Here is an 18806-nt window from a genome sequence, read left to right as displayed (position 1 = left end):
AAATTAAAGAAAAAAAAAAAGATTAACCTTGCTCAGACAAGTAGGTTTCATCCTTTTTTTTCCCGACCTAGTCTAATTTTTGGAAGTACAGTAAATTTTAATTTGCTCTCATGAAGTTTTAAAAATGATCATTCATCACATTCATTATTGGTGAAATAAAGGTTTACTGAGAAAATTAATAGGGCCAATTGGCTTTTAGGAATGATTTTGAAAATGTTTATCATGGGGTTAGTTTTCAGTGGGGTAGTTGTTCTCAGTGGGGTAGGTGAGCCTTATTAGAATCACTTACGCAACTTTTCAAGATATATGTTTCTGGATGCACAAAGTCCACCCGCCTGCCCCCGCCTCCAAGACACAGTGTCTGTGTGTCTGTCTGTCTGTCTGTCTGTCTCTCTCTCACCCACGCACACACACCTTTTGACAAGATGGGGAATGATGTGAAGCATGATTATATGGACAAAAGCATCCCGAGTGATTCTCCGATCTTAACCCTAACTCATTCATCCCTAAACTTTGCTGCACGCTGCAGTCATCTGGGGATCTTTAAAAACAGTCCTGATGCCCAAGTCATACCCAGTGCCGGTTAAATCAGAACATCTTGAAGCAGAAGCCAGGCAGTTTTTAAAGCTTCTCAGATGATCCCAGTGTGCAGCTGAGCTTGGGAGCCACTATTTGGTTAGAGGGCAGGAGAAAGAGAACTGCTTCTGATAATTAGTGGGACCTTAGGTAAGTCAGTTTTAAACCTTGGTTCCCTTATCTGTAAAATGGGTTGTTTAATTAAATGTCATCTACGGTTCAGTGGTCCTTTCCATCATAAAACTTCTAATGCTGTGATTTTAAAATCAATTTGAAGATGAAACTTTGAAGCACTATAGAAGTATCCATCTTTGATGCTAACGGTGTTACAGGCCTTTATACAAGTGCTAAGATTCTATAGACCTATTATAAAATTCAGATTTGCCTTCCCTCAATTATTTTGAGTTTCATTTTAGACACTGAGAACAAAGGGGAGCATATAACTTAACCAGAGAACCCCTTTGTTGCCTAATATACAACAGCTGTGAATAACTTAGGACTATAGTAACTTAAAAAAGACTACCTAAGGACTTGTATCTATCTGTTCGTTAATACTTTATTTAAAATAATTTGGAAATACCTGTCATTAATGGTATACTGTGTAGTATTTTTTTTTTAAATTTTTTTCCCCCCTACTTTATTTATTTATTTATTTATTTATTTTGGCTGTGTTGGGTCTTCGGTTCGTGCGAGGGCTTTCTCCAGTTGCGGCAAGCGGGGGCCACTCTTCATTGCGGTGCGGGGACCGCTCTTCATCGCGGTGCGCGGGCCTTTCACTATCGCGGCCCCTCCCGTTGCGGGGCACAGGCTCCAGACGCGCAGGCTCAGCAGCTGTGGCTCACGGGCCCAGCTGCTCCGCGGCATGTGGGATCTTCCCAGACCAGGGCTCGAACCCGTGTCCCCTGCATTAGCAGGCAGATTCTCAACCACTGCGCCACCAGGGAAGCCCACTGTGTAGTATTATGCTGTATTATTAGCACTGCTTATTTCAGGATAGCTAGACCTATCATCAGTTTTGTGGCTATAAAATTTTGCTATTAAATTTTCTAATAATTATGTAAAAGTGATTTTAAATCATTTTGGTATAGAGCACTTTTATTATTTACTTTTAGGGAAATAATGGAAAACGGATGGGTAGGTGGATAGCGAACTAAATCAACTGAAATGCAGGGGCTAACAAAAAAACCACACACACACACACACCCCCACACACAAACTACTATATGGCTTAAATTTAAGCATGTGTATAGATAGATATAACTTGTACAGGACAGAAGGTTTTGTGGGTAGAAGGACAAATGACAGGGGAAATATGTAATAATTTATATATTATAATAATCAACCAAAACATGCCTTCTAACAGCATATCTAGCATTTTGGGTCTCCTAATTTTGCTAAAAGCTGAAGAACCTAAAACAAGGGGGAAAGCACCCATGTGGTACTGTTCTGAATTCGAGGATTTCGGGGCCACTGGGCCTCTGGAAGGTCTTCCCTCCTTGCTAACCCCTTTTTAAAAATGTCTTCAGGCCTGATATGATAAAAATCAGTTATTACAATGTATTTTTTTTCCTCCACAGTTTGACCTTAGCAATATATTACCACATAAAGAACAGGTGAGCTCTTTTAAAACCTATCTTGTTATTCCAGCTAATTAATTTACAAGGTATCAAGTTTAGTGTTAGGTAATAACTATAGATGTTACTGGCATAAGCTTTTATTATTCGAGTGCTTTTATTACAGTATAGAAGTGAATCATTTATTTTTATCTTAGGACCCTTAATTCTTAGGTTACTGAGCATCCCAAAGAGTATTTGTTTATATGGGTTATACTGATAATTTACTGTATTAGACATTGAAATTGAGAATTTAAAAAATTAAATCCATTGTATGTTAAAACAGGGTTTGCCTTAGCACTATTGAAATTTTGAGCTAGATAATGCTTTGTTGTGGGGTGTCGTCCTGTGTGTTGTAGGATATATAGCAGCACCCTTGGCCTCTACTCACTAGATGCCAGTAGCACCTTCTTCCCTCCACATTACGACAACCAAAACTGTCTCCAGCCATGGCCAGAAGTCCCCTGGGGGACGAAATCACCCCTGATTGGGAACCCCAGTGTTTAACATAAGTCTTTTTTTTTTAATGAAAAATAACTATTTTCCACAACAAAAAATATTGAGAGAAAAGTATCTCCTTAATAGAAGACAGCTGATTCTCATATCTATTCTGTCTTCAGTCATTTGTTTTGAAGAAACAATAAGAAGAAGATCCAGCCGCTTGCAGATATATAGTTGGAAAAAGATGTATTTTTACAGCCTTCAGATAATTTGGTATATTCTTTGATACTGTACCAAAAGTCTGCATGTGCTAGTTTCTTAAATTAGTTAAAATGGAATTCTAAATCATATCAATGAACTTGTAATAAATACTATGTTAAATTAATACCCATTGATCTGTCATGCATACTGAGTAGATCTTTTTACCTGTACCTGACTTTATAATATTATACATTGGTCATTTGGAAAGTATTGGTTCACATTTCTTTAGACAGTGTCAAAAACTCACTTTTGTTAGTATCACCACCAGTCTTACCAGAAAAGTCTTTTAAGTGTTGAGAAGTTGTCAAGTTCACAATAGAAGGTAGAAGTTTTCCAAAAATCCTGATATTTTTAGCTTGATGGCTTGAATTTTATCATTGGCAACAAATAACTTTAGAGTGATTTTCCTTGAAGTGACAGGCTCACTTTGTTCATTTTTGAAAGAATGACTGTGTCAGTTGTACATTCAAATAACGATGGTGTTCGATGAAAAAAGTGTTTCAAATAAAGATGGTGTTCTATGAAAAAAATGACTTATCGCCAAGTCACAAGTGCTTTTCCTTAACACAGCCATATTTCAGTATGTAAAAGTGCTTAATGCATACTTTCCACTTATTCAGAATATTAAAAAGAAGGACCAAGGTTTAAGAACACTATTAATTTTTACTCTTTTATCAAGGATGTTCTTAAAGCAGATTTTTAACTGCAAGTGGCAGTGAATAATTGAATGACTTCTAATTCAGTTTGGTACCACTGCCTTGATTCATGCTCAGAAACCAGCAGTTTTACCCACTTTTGCTTTTATACATCCATAGCAAATGTCACACAATGTGAAGGGCAGGTAGTGTCTTAGTATTCTTATAAAAGCAGTTTTGACCTCTTGGGCCTCCTGAAGGAGGGGATAGGGGAGAATCCCAGAGGCCTGCAGACCACATTTAGAGAACCGCTGTTCAAATGAGCGCAGTGTATTAGTGTGGTGAAAATTTAAATTAAAAAGCCTGGTTTCTTTTAAAATAAAAAGACAATTACATTTTTAACTCAAACTATTTAAAAGAGACAAGAAGAAATACACAATAAGAATATAAAGAACTAAAGAGAAAAAAACGGGAAAAAACCATGAATCTCATATTCACATTGATTGAAGTTAGAAGAATTTATTGCCCACCACCACTGCTTTATAAAATGTTCTTGCATATTCCCGTGTGAGGTTAGAGGAGTGAAAATATATTGGTTTACTAGCATTGCCTGTTAGGGAGGGTCAGTGCTTATAGAGGCAACTCTGGCTGGTTGTTGTAGAAAAGATTTCACGGAACTTGATGTGCTGAGTAAAAATAGGTCAGGAAACCTTTCTAAGGGTGGAATCCAGGAGAAGAATTTATAAAACTGTTTGCTTTGTTGAAGGTTAAGCTTCCTCTACCCCTCTCTCTACTCCTAGCAGATATTTTACTAAGATAGTAACTCCTGAATTAATTTTTTAAATGCACATTCTTATTTTATAGAGATGCAGATAGATCCTTGGATATTTTTGATGAGAGATTACATCCACTCACAGTAAGTGTCAGTTTTATTGAAGTGGTATTTTTCTCTTATACAGTTGTGTTTATTTCATGCTGATTTGCTTTGAAATTAAGTACTAGAAGAAAATTACTTCCTCCAGCTCGAAGTCAAATTCATCTTCCTTTAAGTCTTCTTCCCCACGCCATGTTGTGTCTAGTCATTTTCCCGAAGGCGTGTTGTATAAGGGGTTGATGGATATGAACCGAGTTGCACTTTGTATGAATAGTGAGCAGGTAAGTAAACATACCCAAGTAACAGAAAATGTATCTTTTTAAAGGATGATTTTCCATAGCATCAAACAATATAAATATTTGTAAATAAACCTAATATGATAAGGCCTCTAAGAAGAAAATTAGAAAACTGTTTAAATTTTAAACGAATTAAAATGACAAAGTTTTAAAATTCACTTCTTCGGGTGCTCTGTAGCCACACGTGGCTGGCGACTGCTGTACAGGACAGCACATTCTTCGAGCCTTATGGTTACAGGACACTGGAAATGTGTTTTCAAAGTTGATGACAGAAAAGTATGACATATGGTGATCAGCAAGACTTTTGAGCCTAAAAATATTGGGTTGGCCAAAAAGTTTGTTTGGTTAGTGAATATATTGTTCAATAAAATGCTTGGTGAAAATGAAAACTGTGTCTTTTATTTTTACTTAAAACCAAATGAACTTTTTGGCCAACCCAATAGTTTACATTTGGTTCGAATTCTGTGGGGAGGAACGTGGAAATACATAAATTTTCTGCGGTTGTGCCTGTATTTTTCTTTAATGAATGGTGGTGAGTACTGGATCACTGTGGTATTTTAGGATCCCATTGTTTATATTTAAAAGACTACAAGACATGTCACCCAACCAAAATTATTTTAAGGGGCACGTGGGCCCAAGTGTGAAGACTGCTATCTTAAGGGTACTTTTAAGTATTTTTCTTCCATGGATACATAAATTGCATTTTTTCTCCTTTCAGCGAGAAAAGGTTCCAGAGGAATACTTCGAGCATGATCCTGAACACAAATTCATTTACAGATTTGTTCATGCTCTTTGTAGTGCCACACAGCTAACTGCTGAAAGTGCAGTAATAACTTTGGTAAGATATTTTTTCTTTCGTAAAGCATCTGTAGAAATTTCTGTCTTGTACACATGGTATGGTCCTGTTTTTCCCAAATGAAAGTAGGTTCCTGAAATGATCATTAGAACTTTATTAAGAGAAACCTATCAAAAGAAAGTAAAGTATACACATTTGAGCTTCAATAATCATTATGATTTAAAATGTTGCCATTGCTTTTCTCATCACAAAACAATTGCTATTAAAGGCAGCAGGAGAGATTTCTGGTTTCTCCTTCCACACCTGAGGGGACACATGCACGCACAGTGCACACACGCACACACAGACGACGCATGTTGTGGTGGTAGGGCGGGGCAATAACTGAACGCTCTGGTCCACAGGCAGAAAAGAGGTTCCGGGTAGTTTGAAGCTGAGTCCCAGACTGTACTGCCTAGGCAGTTCTGATGTGTGTCCTGATTGAGAACTACTGCCCTCAGTTCTCTGTTCCTTGGATAATGGATAATGGTGTTAACCATCCCTGCTGTCCTCTTATTGCCTGCATGTGAAGTTGCCCAGGACTAGGGTGCCAGTAGGACTTCAGAAGGCTTTACTCTAGTTAGCCTGCTAAGCTACAGCTGTGTAAGGACCTTTTTGTCATCCATTCCTAATTCCTGTGGTAAGATTTTATCATTTGAATAATAAATCATATTCAAGTGAGAGGTAGTTGGGATTGTTTTACTCCTCCCTATAGCAAACCTGTAGGGGGGAAAGTCAGCTGCGTGGTCTGCAGGGAAGGAATACTTAGGCCACTCACTGCCTGCTCCTATCAAGGCAGAATTTAGGACAGGAGGCTTGTCCTTTTGAAAAGAGACCCCTCAGTGGGTACTGGATCAGACACAGGCCTTTTCTTGGAGCTACAGGCCACTTGGAGTGCTTAGCACATGCTTGAGAGAGGCAGGAATGGTGCTTGCATATGGAGAGCTAGGAAATGCAGGAAGGAGAGTGTTTGGGTTGGAAGAGGGGCATTTCTTTGTAGACAAGTTAAGCTTGATGTACCTGCGAGACAGCAGAATGGCAGTGTCTAGTAATCATTTGAATATATGGGATTGGAGCATGAATCTGAGCTAGAGGGAGGGAATTAAGTGTAGCTGTTCAAATGCAGAGAAAGTATGTAAAATAAAAAGTGGGTAGAAGATAGATCTGTAGGGACTGTCAGCACTTAAGGGACAGATCCCCAGAGGAGTGGCTACAGTGGTAGGAAACCCAGCAGAGAACCCTAAGAGACACCAGGAGAGGTTCAAGAAGGAGAGTATGGTCCAAACGCTAAATGCTACCAAGAAGTTGCTCATGTCATAAATACCATGTCACTGAATACCTACTCTGTGTCACTTTTCTACATGTGGGGGCTGGAGGAGAGAACAAGTTGGATAAATAAAGTTCTTGCCTTTATGGAGCAAGTGTGGAAGACGTAAATTTTTTTTTTTTTTTTTTTTTTATCGGAGTACAGTTGATTTACAGTGTTGTGCTAGTTTCAGGTGTATAGCAAAGTATAAGTGTTTTTTTTTTAATGAGTGTTTTTTAAAAGATGACTATTTCAAGTAGTGGTAAAAACCATGAAGAGAAAGCAAGGTAAAGGGATAAAGTGATTAGAGGGGCTTACTAGAAAGCTCAGGAAGAGCCTCTTTAAAGAGGTAATGTTTGAACCCAGGACGTGGCTGAACTGAGGAAGATCAGGTACGCTGGCATTACGGGCAGAGGGGACAAGTGCAAGGCTCTGAGACAGGAACTTGTTCTGTGTGTTCAAGGAAAAGCAAGGTGGCCATTGTGATCCGAGCGGGGAATGAGGGAAAGAGCATAGGTGATGAGGTCACGGAAGGACAAGGCCGTACCGCACAGGGCCTCGTAACTTGCAGGCCACGGGAAGAAGGTATTTGTTTGATGGGAAACCTCTGGCAGATCTGGAGCAGGCGCATAAAGTACTCTTAATTTAAGAGGCTCTCCTGGCTGCTTTGGGGAGAACAGACTGTAGTCTGTTGGGAGGCAGAGAGGTTAGGCAGTGGCAGCGATACAAGTCAGAAGTGACAGACAGAAAAGCGGTCAGGGTACCAGTGAAGGTAGAGATAACAAGAAGTTCTAACAGATTGGAGCAGGATACACTCAAGTGCAGGTGTTTGGTCTCAGCGACTGGGCGTGTGGCAGTGCTCTTTCATTTCTGAGGGGAAGGCCTGGGGAGTGGAGCTCTGGGACGAAGAGCTCTGGGTGGTTTGTGTGAAGGCACCGGTGACCACGGCGAGAGTAGTCTCTGTAGAGTGGTAGCAGCAGGAGGCTGACTGAAGTGGGTTAAGGAGAGGATGGGAGATGAGGAGCTGGCCTCAGCCCTGAGGACGCCGTCGAGGGGCAGTGGGGGACAGGCTGGGGACATGGAAGCATTCACACTGGAGGAAGCCTCTGACAGAGAGGGAGAAGTTGTTCAAAAAGAGACTAACTGTGGGCACAGTGCTCTGCAGAAGTGAGGTGGGATCAACTGCATTCATAGGAGAGTTAGCTTCAGTGAAAAGAAAGAAATCTCGCTTCCTCCGAGACAGGAGGGCAAGTGGGATAAATGAATATCAGCACGTGTACCAAGTTTGCCAGTACAAAGGTGAGAGGAAGTTGAGAGATTGCCAGTGTCGTTTCAGTGCCTCTGATTAGTCCCATAAAGTAAAGAGTTGAACCTTGCGGGGAGAGTCGTTCTTAGGGTACTAGAGAGTGCTGAGTTCTTTGGGCAATGGGAGCCGAATTTCACTAAGAACATATAATCTCAATACCCGTGTTTGAAAACACAGTAGAGTTTGGAGGGCATGGGCGAATCTGAGCTGTCAATCTGATAACCCATCAGAGAGTAAACAGACTCTTTAAAACTGGACATTTTTCTTTTTGTCAAATGGCATATACACTCTTCTACAGAGGTAACAACAAATCACAGCTTACCTCTCTCATCTTTGCTCAGCTGTTAACTCCATCCAGTTCTTTGTAGGGTAGACATTTGATACATGTAAAAGAAACCATGAAATCATCTCACAAACCGGCAGGTTTAGAGGAGCCCCAGGGATACAGACACAGGCAGGTCTTCCCACCTTAAAACCAAAAGAATTGACTAAGCTGCAGATTATGTAAGACAGAAATGAATAATGAAATGATAATGGAGATGTGAAAAATTGGGGATATGAAAAGGACTACCCTTTGTATGCATGTGTGTTCCTTAAAAAGGCACTAAAATATGGGAATACTTGACAGCTAGCTGTCAAGCCCCTTTGGACTGCCTGTCCTGCTGTGCCACGCAGCAGCCACTGGGAGGCTCTCTTGACCACCAGTTTTTATCTTCAAGTTCATGCCACAGAAGGACTGGGGACTCTGAAGAGAAGGTAGAGGTGTGCTCAGTCTTACCAGAATTTTACACACTCAAGCGTTATGTAAAATCGCCATGCAACCACCACCAGTCTTGTAGTTAACATTGCACGTGATAGGCACTCAAGCATTTACTGAACAGCTGAAGTCGACACTGGGCTGTATGTGCTGCCCTTGACAAGTGGGAAGGTAATAACACAATGCGTGTCTTTAGAATGCCCTTTGCTCAGATGTCCTTTCATTCCTGTGACCAAAATTGGGTTGGAAATTCACACGGGCAGAGTAGAAATATCAGACTAACAGAAATATCTGACTTACAACTGTGACCTGGCCTCTGGCCTTGGCTTGGCTGAGCAAAGTCTTTGTAGAACCTAGGAATAAAAGGGGTGTCCAAAAGAGATGAAATCTGGCATTCCTAACAATTCTTATCACAGCACTTAAACTGAACTAAAATCAAAGATCAGTGCTCTACTTTTGCAGGTTTACTTAGAAAGGCTTTTAACTTATGCTGAGATCGACATTTGCCCCACTAACTGGAAAAGAATTGTTTTGGGAGCCATTCTTCTTGCCTCCAACTTTTGGGACAATCAGGATGTATGGAATGTGGACTACTGTCAGATCCTCAAGGACATTACAGTTGAGGACATGTGAGTTTGTAAGGTTACCGTGAACTTTCTAACCATTTTCCAATACCTCATTTGCTCTCATAAAGTTTACATTTTTAAGAAATGTTACATTTTAAGAAAGGTTACCTTGTGCAGAGAGCTGAAATAGACAAATTACAGACTTCTTTCTATCTAGCTGTAGTATAACAATTTGTATTTCCCCTCATTAATTGGTAGGTCTTGATGTGTTATTGTTGTAATATTCTGCTCGATAAATTGAAATTATTTTTCTGGTGGTTTTTGCCAAACATTTTACAAGCTCACTACCAGAACAACATGGTACAGTCAGTAACTTGACAGCTTTCTTAAAGCTGTCTACCATGTCCAGTCCATTTTTAAGGGGCACATGCCTGGTCTTTGAAGCAAGTGGCCACTGTTAAGGTCTTAGGGCCTCTAGACTACTGACAGGTTATAATTTCAACCTGAGTCACACATTGTGTATTTGCTTTTGCTGGTCTTTTTCTCCTTTTGATCTGAGGTTCTGTTGTTACAGAAACTATGATGTACAGGTAGCCACATATAAAGGTTTCAGATCCCTGTGTTCCTGTCTCCTCCCCTAAAGTCTGCTGAGTTAGGAAACACCTACCTCTCAGGTAGTCCGGGAAGCATCCCTGGGGCCTCACCCAGGGCACTCAGCAAACACAGCGGCACTTTGTGGGGCCTTGAGTTAACTAGGCAGGTTCTCCTCACAGATGGCACGCTCACATTGGCATGAAACGCCAGGCTTCCAATCTGGCTCTGGTGAAGGGCCCCAAGGGTGGGAAGCAGGATGAGCCAGAGAGGTAATTCCAGCAGACTCTCGAAGTGCCCGCTTGACAGTGAACCTGTCTTTGTGGGTGGCCTTCAGGAAAATGGGAAAGGACACCTCTTGATTATATTGGACAGCAGAGGCCGATCAAGATGGCAGGCAGGGGCAAGAGTTTGTTTTTGTTACCTTTGCCCCTTACTCGAGATAATTCACAATTACCAAAGTGCATATTTACAGCTGAAGCGAGGAAAGTTGTGACTAAGAGAAGGGACCAGTGACTGTCAGTAGCTGTCAAAGTGGCTTTTGGTGAAAATGCCCACTTTGGTGATCATGTAAACCAGGTGGTCATGGTGATATTGCTGGTAGCAATCTTAGCGAACAGTGTAACAGCAGATAATGAACTTGAAATGAATAGAAGTACTTTTGGAAGTTGCAGAAACTAAAGTGACGTTGACCAACACTATCATCAGTCTTTAAACTGGTCCCTTGAAGGAAGGAAAATTTGTAATCGTGAACACCATCCCTGCCATGATGGCAGCTGAAATTTTCCCAGAATCTGCAACTGAGCTGACTGGGGCTCTGGTTCCAGGTGCAACATCCGAGAACATGCAGGGAAACGTGTGGGTGTTCACAGACATTGAGCCCAGGAGCATTGGCGGCACTGTCCGGCTATGAAGAAACTAATTCTAAACAACGCTTTTCTGTGTAGAACGGAGAATCACCAGGAGTTATGTTTATAATAGGCTGCTTTTGTTTATGATCTTTGGGAGTTGGAAAGCATTACAACAAAGTGTTTAATACACATTTGTTTCATCCCTCTGCTGTTGACTATACTATTTGTAATGGTCTCATTTTGAGTCTGAATTGAAAAATTGCTGTCTATCAGCTTTTCCTTAAAACTTTCTAACATCTCTGTGTCTTGTTAAATATATATTTCCCTTCAAAAGAGTAAGTTAAACTGAGCAGCTGCTGTTCAGACAGTTTGCTGCGCCTGTAAGTGGTAGGCTCTTCAGCCACCTAGCCATTTAAAAGCAGCAAAAAACACAGAAGATGCATATTCTGTAGGCATAATGCTTTTCTTCAGTGATTAAAGCTCTATTAATAGACATGTTAATCCTATGAAGTACTGTATTTCCACACAATTAAAATGTATTAGTGGAGAAAATATAAAAGGGATAGTGAAGTGCATTTATTCCTGTAGTAAATTAAGTCCTGATTAGCTGATTATCAAAACATTATCTGATTTACATTTCTATAGACTTCTGGCCGTATGAACAGGAAATTAATTTTGGAAGTAGGTTCAGTTAGGTTTAAAGTTCAACAAATGAGAAACCTCATTTCTGCTCATACTCTGCTCTCCATACAGGAGAACAAGGAGCATTTGTTGATTTATCCAATGGATAAAATATTAACACTTTACAACCAAGAAACCAAATGTATTGTAAAATAAGCCACTTGCATGTTTGTTTGGGTATTTATCATTTTTATATAATCAACTCTCTAAAGTGATTGCTGTGGAAAGTGGTAAGATTTACTCTAATTTTATATTTATTTACTTAAACATTTGGCAAGCAAATGGCTGGATATGGTCATATAGCAGAAGCCTGCTCCCAGCACTCTACTTTCCCACTTCATTGAATTCGCCCTCTGTGGGCGTGTGCAGTCTGTCCTGGCAAGGGGCGGTAGGTCTGAACATTCTGGGCTGCTCTCCTAACACCGGGGGAAACAACTGCTCTATCAGAGGTCGTATCGTAAAGTGGGTTTAGTCTAGCTGAGACATAATCTTACTGCCTTCCTAAGCTTAAAAAGTGCATCCTGTCCTGTCATGGTGACGACAACTCACCCTAGTAAGGTTTTAAGGTGAACAGAAACTTGGATTATGCCCTTTGACACAGCCCCATGCACGGGGTGGGGGTGGGGGGATTCCCTTTCCCATCGAATGTAGCTTATTTATTTATTTACTTGAGATGAATCCTTGTTGCCTCAAGAGTTTTCCCCCCTCAGAGATAACAGCAGTGGCTCTCGAGGGATCCATTTGTTGCCGTGGTGATGTGCCCACGCCTTGTGTTGGCTCGTCTCCACCTCAGTGAGCCCCTTCCTGTCCTCAGCCCGGTGCAAATGTCTGCAGGTTCTTCAGAGCTAATAAACAGCATCCATCATTCCTTTCATCTGATCACTATAGCGGGGCCTTGTGAGTGAGTGTGGAGCATGAATCGTACAGCTGCACTAATGGAACTCTGAAGAATGAGCCCCTGAGTCAGCAGCATGAGTGCATAAGAGGGCCATAACCTCTTCCCCCTTGTCCCAGACTCAAAGTGCTGGGACGCAGAAAGGACCACAAATAGCTGTACCTTGTTTGAACATTAGGGTATTAATCCAGCTGGGTAGCCATTATTTGTTTCAAAACAGTATTTAGAGCCATCCTAGTAGCTCAGAATGGTATTTTTGAAGATAGCCCAGTTGACTAAAATTGTCCTGTGTTGGTTTTGTCTTCTCCTCCTCCCCCAGGAATGAGATGGAAAGGCACGTCCTGGAGCTACTTCATGTGGATATTATTGTTCCTTTCAGTGTGTATGTCAAACACTACTTTGACCTTCGCTCCTTAGCAGATGACAACAACCTGAATGTTCTATTCACTCCTCTTAGCAAAGAAAGAGCACAGAACTTAAAGGTAAGGCTGTGAAATCACTAACTGGGGTTTTCTGTCAGCCACCGAAGCCACATCTGTAGCTAAATTATATTAAGCAGTGATTAGGAAAATGGAAAGCTGTTAACAGTTTGAAGAGCTTATTGACCCGTTGGCATCATATTTCCTGTGTCTTTTATGGTTTATACAGGGATCCCACATTATAAAAAAAAAAATTGTCTCTTCTGTAACCATAATTCAGAATACTTTAAATCATATTTAATCTGTTCTTAATGGTTTTCCATTTGAACCTCTACACTTACATATAACCATACATGAATAATTTCTTAAAATTGTATCCCTAATCATATGTACCTACATAATCTACTTACCACTCTTAACTGTCTTTTTTTTTTTTAATAATTGATGTTTTGGACTATTTCTACTGTCTTGATATTTTTAATAAATAAATAAATGTATTTATTTATTTATGGCTGCATTGGGTCTTCGCTGCTGCACGCGGGCTTTCTCTAGCTGCGGTGGGCGGGGGCTGCTCTTCATTGCGGTGTGCAGGCTTCTCATTGCAGTGGCTGCCCTTGTTGCAGAGCACGGGCTCTAGAGCGCAGGGTCAGTAGTTGTGGCGCACGGGCTTAGTTGCTCCTCGGCATGTGGGATCTTCCCGGACCAGGGCTCAAACCCGTGTCCCCTGCATTGGCAGGCGGATTCTTAACCACTGCGCCACCAGGGAATTCCCTCTTAACTGTTTTTTACTCAGCTTGCAGTTTGTGTGTGTGTGTGTGTGTGTGTGTGTGTGTGTGTATGTGTATCACAGTTCAGTCCCATGAGTTTATTAGACAAAGCATCCGTGGCTAACCTGAGAGACCTATACTTGGAAGGTATAATGTGGATTCAGATACTGGCTGTAGAAAGTACATGAGTTTTTAATATAAATGGTAACGTACATGGAACAAAGTAATACTTATGGCTTATGATTTTTGGTGGGTATACAGCAAAATTCACAACTGAAATGAACACATTTAAAATTGATACTTTCTGTGGTACCTTGGTGGTACTTTAGAATAAGATGTTTTTCTACCATAATTTATGTGCAAGTGAAATAGCACCTTTCAGCGCTTGTCATTAGACCTCTCCTACCTTCAGCACATACCTACCTGATTAAAATTTTCTTAGAGTATGTAATAACTAATGAAAACTGAATAGAAGTTGAATAGCTGAGTAAACACTGATTTTGCCCAAGTGTATGTCCATTACGTTTAAGGATCACGTGTGTAGGTAACAGATGATATTGCTATTAGGAGCCTATCATTAGGAACCCAATTTTTAAGTAACTCTAAGTTATTAGGGCAAGTTACCCCTTGCCCCAGCAATCTAATCATAGCCCTTAAAGGTTATTACCTTAGGGAATTGTCAGTTAGTGTAGATATCAGCTATCCAAAGTAGCAGTAACTATGAACTATCTAAACGAATGTAGATGTGTGGCTTATCAATGATGCTTTTTTTGTTTTTTTAAGGTCCGAACATTTTTTTTCCCCCTAATTATACCTATGTTCTACCTGATTGACTTTCCTAGGCCATTTCCAGATTGTGTGACGACGAATACAAAGACGTGTGTAGAGCTGCTATGAGAAGGTCTTTCAGCGCTGATAATTTCATTGGTATTCGGCGCTCCAATGCCATCCTCTCTTAAGGGAGAAGTGAGGGGTTGTAACATCATAAACCCCTCGAAACAAGGACTGGAGAAATAGCACCTCTCCTGCTCAGAAACCAGCAAAGTTAGTATTTTCACCTTAAAGAAAGACATTGAATTCAAGAGACTCATGGACAAGCGAAGATTATGCTCATAGGAAAGAACGGGACCTCGTCAATGTAACACGCTCTTCTGTCCTTTTTATTGTAAACAGAGTTACAAAAACCACTCCAAAGCTAAAAGCTCCCAATCCATGCACAGATATCTGCTCCCAATCTACACACAGATATGTGATAGCTGAGAACTATGTGAGGTTTTTTAATTAATAGCTTAAATTTTTAGACTTTAAAGACACTAACTATATAACTTCTATGTTTTTCTTGCCTCACTGTCCCATACTGCTGCATATTCCTTTAGAATCAGTGCAGTATTACCATCAAAAAATGGGACTCCAAAAAAAAAAAAAACAAAAAAAAAAAAAAAAAAACAAAAAAAAAAAAAAAACAAAAAAAGAAAAAAACAAAAAAAAACAAAAAAAGAAAAAATAAAAAAACAAAAAAAGAAAAAAAACAAAAAAAAGAAAAAAAAAAAAACAAAAAAACAAAAAAAAAATTTCATGTAATGTCTGAAACATTTATATTAACATATTTCCATACAAATAACCCAATGAAAGTTTAGTATTAGTTGTTTTGTTTGTTTTTTTATAAAAATCCCACAAGGACTCAGGAAAAGAATATACAAATCAATTTTCACTGCAAAGTAAAGGAGCTGTTACAGTGGAGGATTACTGGACTGAATGTCAATATTATGACATAGTATAAGTGTGTTTCATGTTTGGTAATTGCAATCATTGTTGCTTTTGTTGTGGTCATCCATGTACAATGCTTGGTGTCAGTCTATCTATCTCTTGTAAAAATAAAATACAGTGTGTGTGTGTGTGGAAAAAAAAAAAAACAAAAACAAAAAAAGAAAAAAACGAAAAAAACATAAAAAACAAAAAAAAAGAAAAAAAACAAAAAAAAACAAAAAAAAGAAAAAAACAAAAAAAACAAAAAGAAGAAAACAAAAAAAAACAAAAGAAAAACAAAAAAAAGAAAAAACAAAAGAAAAACAAAAAAGAAAACAAAAGAAAAACAAAAAAGAGAAAAACAAAAGAAAAACAAAAGAAGAAAAAAACAAAAGAAAAAAAACAAGAGAAACAAAACAAAGAAAAAAACAAAAAACAAAAAACAAAAAAAAAAACCAAAAAAACAAAAAAAACAAAAAAAGAAAACAAAAGAAAAACAAAAAAAAGAAAAAACAAAAGAAAAACAAAAAAAGAAAACAAAAGAAAAACAAAAAAGAGAAAAACAAAAGAAAGAAAAAAACAAAAGAAAAACAAAAGAAAGAAAAAAACAAAAGAAAAACAAAAAAAGAGAAAAACAAAAGAAAAACAAAAAAAGAAAACAAAAGAAAAACAAAAAAGAGAAAAACAAAAGAAAGAAAAAACAAAAGAAAAACAAAAGAAAGAAAAAAACAAAAGAAAAACAAAAAAAGAGAAAAACAAAAGAAAAACAAAAAAAGAAAAACAAAAGAAAAAAACAAAAGAAAAACAAAAGAAGAAAAAAACAAAAGAAAAAAACCAAGAGAAACAAAAAAAGAAAAAACAAAAAAAACAAAAAAACAAAAAAAGAAAACAAAAGAAAAACAAAAAAAGAAAAAACAAAAGAAAAACAAAAAAAGAAAACAAAAGAAAAACAAAAAAGAAAAACAAAAGAAAGAAAAAAACGAGAAAAACAAAAGAAACAAAAAAAACAAGAGAAAAACAAAAGAAAGAAAAAAACAAAAAAACAAAAAAAACAAAAAAACAACAAAAAAGAAAAAAACAAAAAAAAAACAAAAAAAAGAAAACAAAAAAAAACATGGGACTCCTAACAACTCATAAAGCCAAACTTCGGAACAGACTGTTGTAGCATCGTTAGGTTTTGCAGGGTTCTTCCTCCCTACTATATCATTGAAGCTGCTAGTCATTATTGGCAATCAATTTAAACCAAAAAGCTGCTGAATAACACATGTCATCCAAATTCTTTGCAGGCAGTACTTATTAGCATATTAGCATGCTTGCGATCATAAACAGAGAAAGTAGGTTATTTCCTTCTATTGGGTCCGTGCTGCATTTCTTGTTAACTATAATGGTGCTTCTGATTTTGTGATGATTTTCCTCTTTGTTCTATACTTGTATTAAAGGATATTTTCATAATTCCAGCCAACATGGTGGTCCAGTAATTAACAAGCCGGTGATGAAATAGAAGGTGTCCCAAAAGTCTTACAACAATTTTAAGCTTTAATATAGTGTGCTTGGATACTCCAGAACACTGTCGCAGAAGTATAAATGCTAGACTGGCAAAACATCACTTGAAACTTTAATCGAATTTCTTCTAAACTCATTTACTTTTGTACATTTTAAACATTAAGCTTTTATTTTTTTATTTTTTATTTTTTTAAATTAATGAATTTATTTAATGGCGTGTTGGGTCGTTTCTGTGTGAGGGCTTTCTCTAGTTGTGGCAAGCGGGGGCCACTCTTCATCGCGGTGCGCGGGCCTCTCACTGTCTCAGGCTCTCTTGTTGGGGACACAGGTTCGAGCCCTGGCTTGGGAAGGCCCATGAGCCACAATTACTGAGCCTGCGCGTCTGGAGCCTGTGCTCCGCAACAAGAGAGGCCGCAATAATGAGAGGCCCGCGCACCGCGATGAAGAGTGGCCCCCACTTGCCACAACTAGAGAAAGCCCTCGCACAGAAACGAAGACCCAACACAGCCATAAATAAATAAATACATAAATTGTAAAAAATAAAAAATAAAACAATAAACGCTTAACGTTTAAAATTTACAAAACTAAATGAGTTTAGAAGAAATTCGATTAAACTTTCAAATGATGTTTTGTAAGTTTGTGGCATTTATACTTCTACAAGTATCAAAGCTTAAAATTGCACTAAGACTTGAGGGGATACCTCCCCTCCTCTTTTTAAAATAGTCCTTTGCAAGGCTGGGCTGCTTACCTGCTTGATCACCTAAGTTTCTTTTTTCTAGATTTGGTAAAGGAATTATGAACAACAGTGTTAATTCACATGTAATAAATTGAAAGGAACTGGACCCTAATAGTAGGGACAGGAGAGTAAGTGATACGAAACAGCTTTTCTATCCTGTGTGTTAACCTGGCTGTAGGTGTCTCACTTCAAGTTCTATTTAAGAGGAAACATATAAACCTTAGGAACCCTTACCTCAGGCTTTAAAAGGCAGGGAGGTCCAGTAATCAGTCTTTTTGGAGATTGGTAACGATGTCACCTAAACTTGAAATATTAAAAAAAAAAAAAAAAAAAAAAAAGTGTTCTCAACTATGTGAAATCTTTCTCCTCCTACCTTCTCAAATGTAATCCTAGGAATTTTGCCTGTAAACAAAGCATTTCTGGGCCAGAAGTACTTTCTCTCTTTATCGCAAGGCTTCACATTATACTGAGTGCTGCAGGTTCCATCATTTTTAAGGGACAGAGACATAAATGATAAATTATGGTATATAAAATACTACAATCTACCACCTCAAAAAATATTGTTTATGGAGTTTGGAGCTTGGAAATTCAAGTACTGATTGCAGTTTTATTTTGAAAAGAATGCTACAACTTATGTGGTTTTGCTTCCTCATGTTTATATTAAAAGAAAAGCTAATAAACTCTATTGTAATTAAAATATATGGCTACTGTGTTTGTAACACTTCTCACTATTCACATAACATTACAACTCTGCCTAACTCAAATGTTTTCAGTCAGCTCTGATAGTCGGGCCTTAAAGCATTTTCAAACTAACCATTCATAAGTTGTTTTGACCCCTGCCTTTAGCTAAGATGTAGACATTTATTTCTCCAGCTTACGCTCTTTTCAACCTGAAGATAATCTAGTACACTTAAAATCACTGGCTACAGTGCTCAGTGGCATAATGCATTAGATGGCATTTTTGAATTGTTTGTTATGGTGCCAAGATGGAAATGCACATTGAAAGATAAAAGTAGGTAAATACACAGAGAAAGGAATTACAGGAATACTGTAGAATCAGAACTTGTTGTTTGAGGGTTTCAAGCAATTGAACAGGAAAGAAAATGGAAGAACAGGAAGCAGTAGCATTGTGGTTGCTGTTAAGAGGGTGACTT

General features: G+C 38.5%; 1 protein-coding gene and 1 long non-coding RNA gene across 17 annotated transcripts in view; one reads left to right on the top strand and one right to left on the bottom strand.

Moving 5' to 3' along the window:
• LOC103015852 (cyclin-Y-like protein 1) overlaps positions 1-14650 on the top strand; it is a 311035-nt gene extending 296385 nt beyond the window's left edge. For 12 of the 14 annotated variants that reach the window (XM_057542040.1, XM_057542010.1, XM_057542054.1 and 9 more), the window contains 6 exons: positions 2154-2189; positions 4391-4442; positions 5415-5534; positions 9360-9526; positions 12801-12963; positions 14510-14650. In XM_057542040.1, the coding sequence (XP_057398023.1) occupies positions 2154-2189; positions 4391-4442; positions 5415-5534; positions 9360-9526; positions 12801-12963; positions 14510-14626 (655 nt within the window). In that variant the 3' untranslated portion in view covers positions 14627-14650. Of the gene's footprint in view, positions 1-2153; positions 2190-4390; positions 4443-5414; positions 5535-9359; positions 9527-12800; positions 12964-14509 lie in introns of those variants that run through there. The other 2 variants (XM_057542032.1, XM_057542036.1) reach the window with 2 other exon arrangements.
• Positions 4438-18806, bottom strand: LOC130707511 (uncharacterized). 3 transcript variants are annotated; one of them, XR_009007413.1, is made up of 5 exons: positions 17887-18806; positions 10131-10385; positions 9198-9250; positions 8463-8885; positions 4438-5625 (listed from the first exon to the last, which is right to left on the bottom strand). It is a non-coding gene; the product is annotated as an uncharacterized LOC130707511 (long non-coding RNA). The 3 variants fall into 3 exon arrangements; XR_009007412.1 differs by lacking the exon at positions 17887-18806 and adding an exon at positions 14493-14631; XR_009007411.1 differs by lacking the exons at positions 9198-9250; positions 17887-18806 and adding an exon at positions 14493-14631.

The sequence above is a fragment of the Balaenoptera acutorostrata genome, chromosome 1 (assembly GCF_949987535.1).
Source record: "Balaenoptera acutorostrata chromosome 1, mBalAcu1.1, whole genome shotgun sequence".
NCBI classification, from domain to species: Eukaryota; Metazoa; Chordata; class Mammalia; order Artiodactyla; family Balaenopteridae; genus Balaenoptera; species Balaenoptera acutorostrata.
The sequence above is the reverse complement of the archived record's forward strand: the minus strand, read 5'-3'. Positions and strand labels throughout refer to the sequence as shown.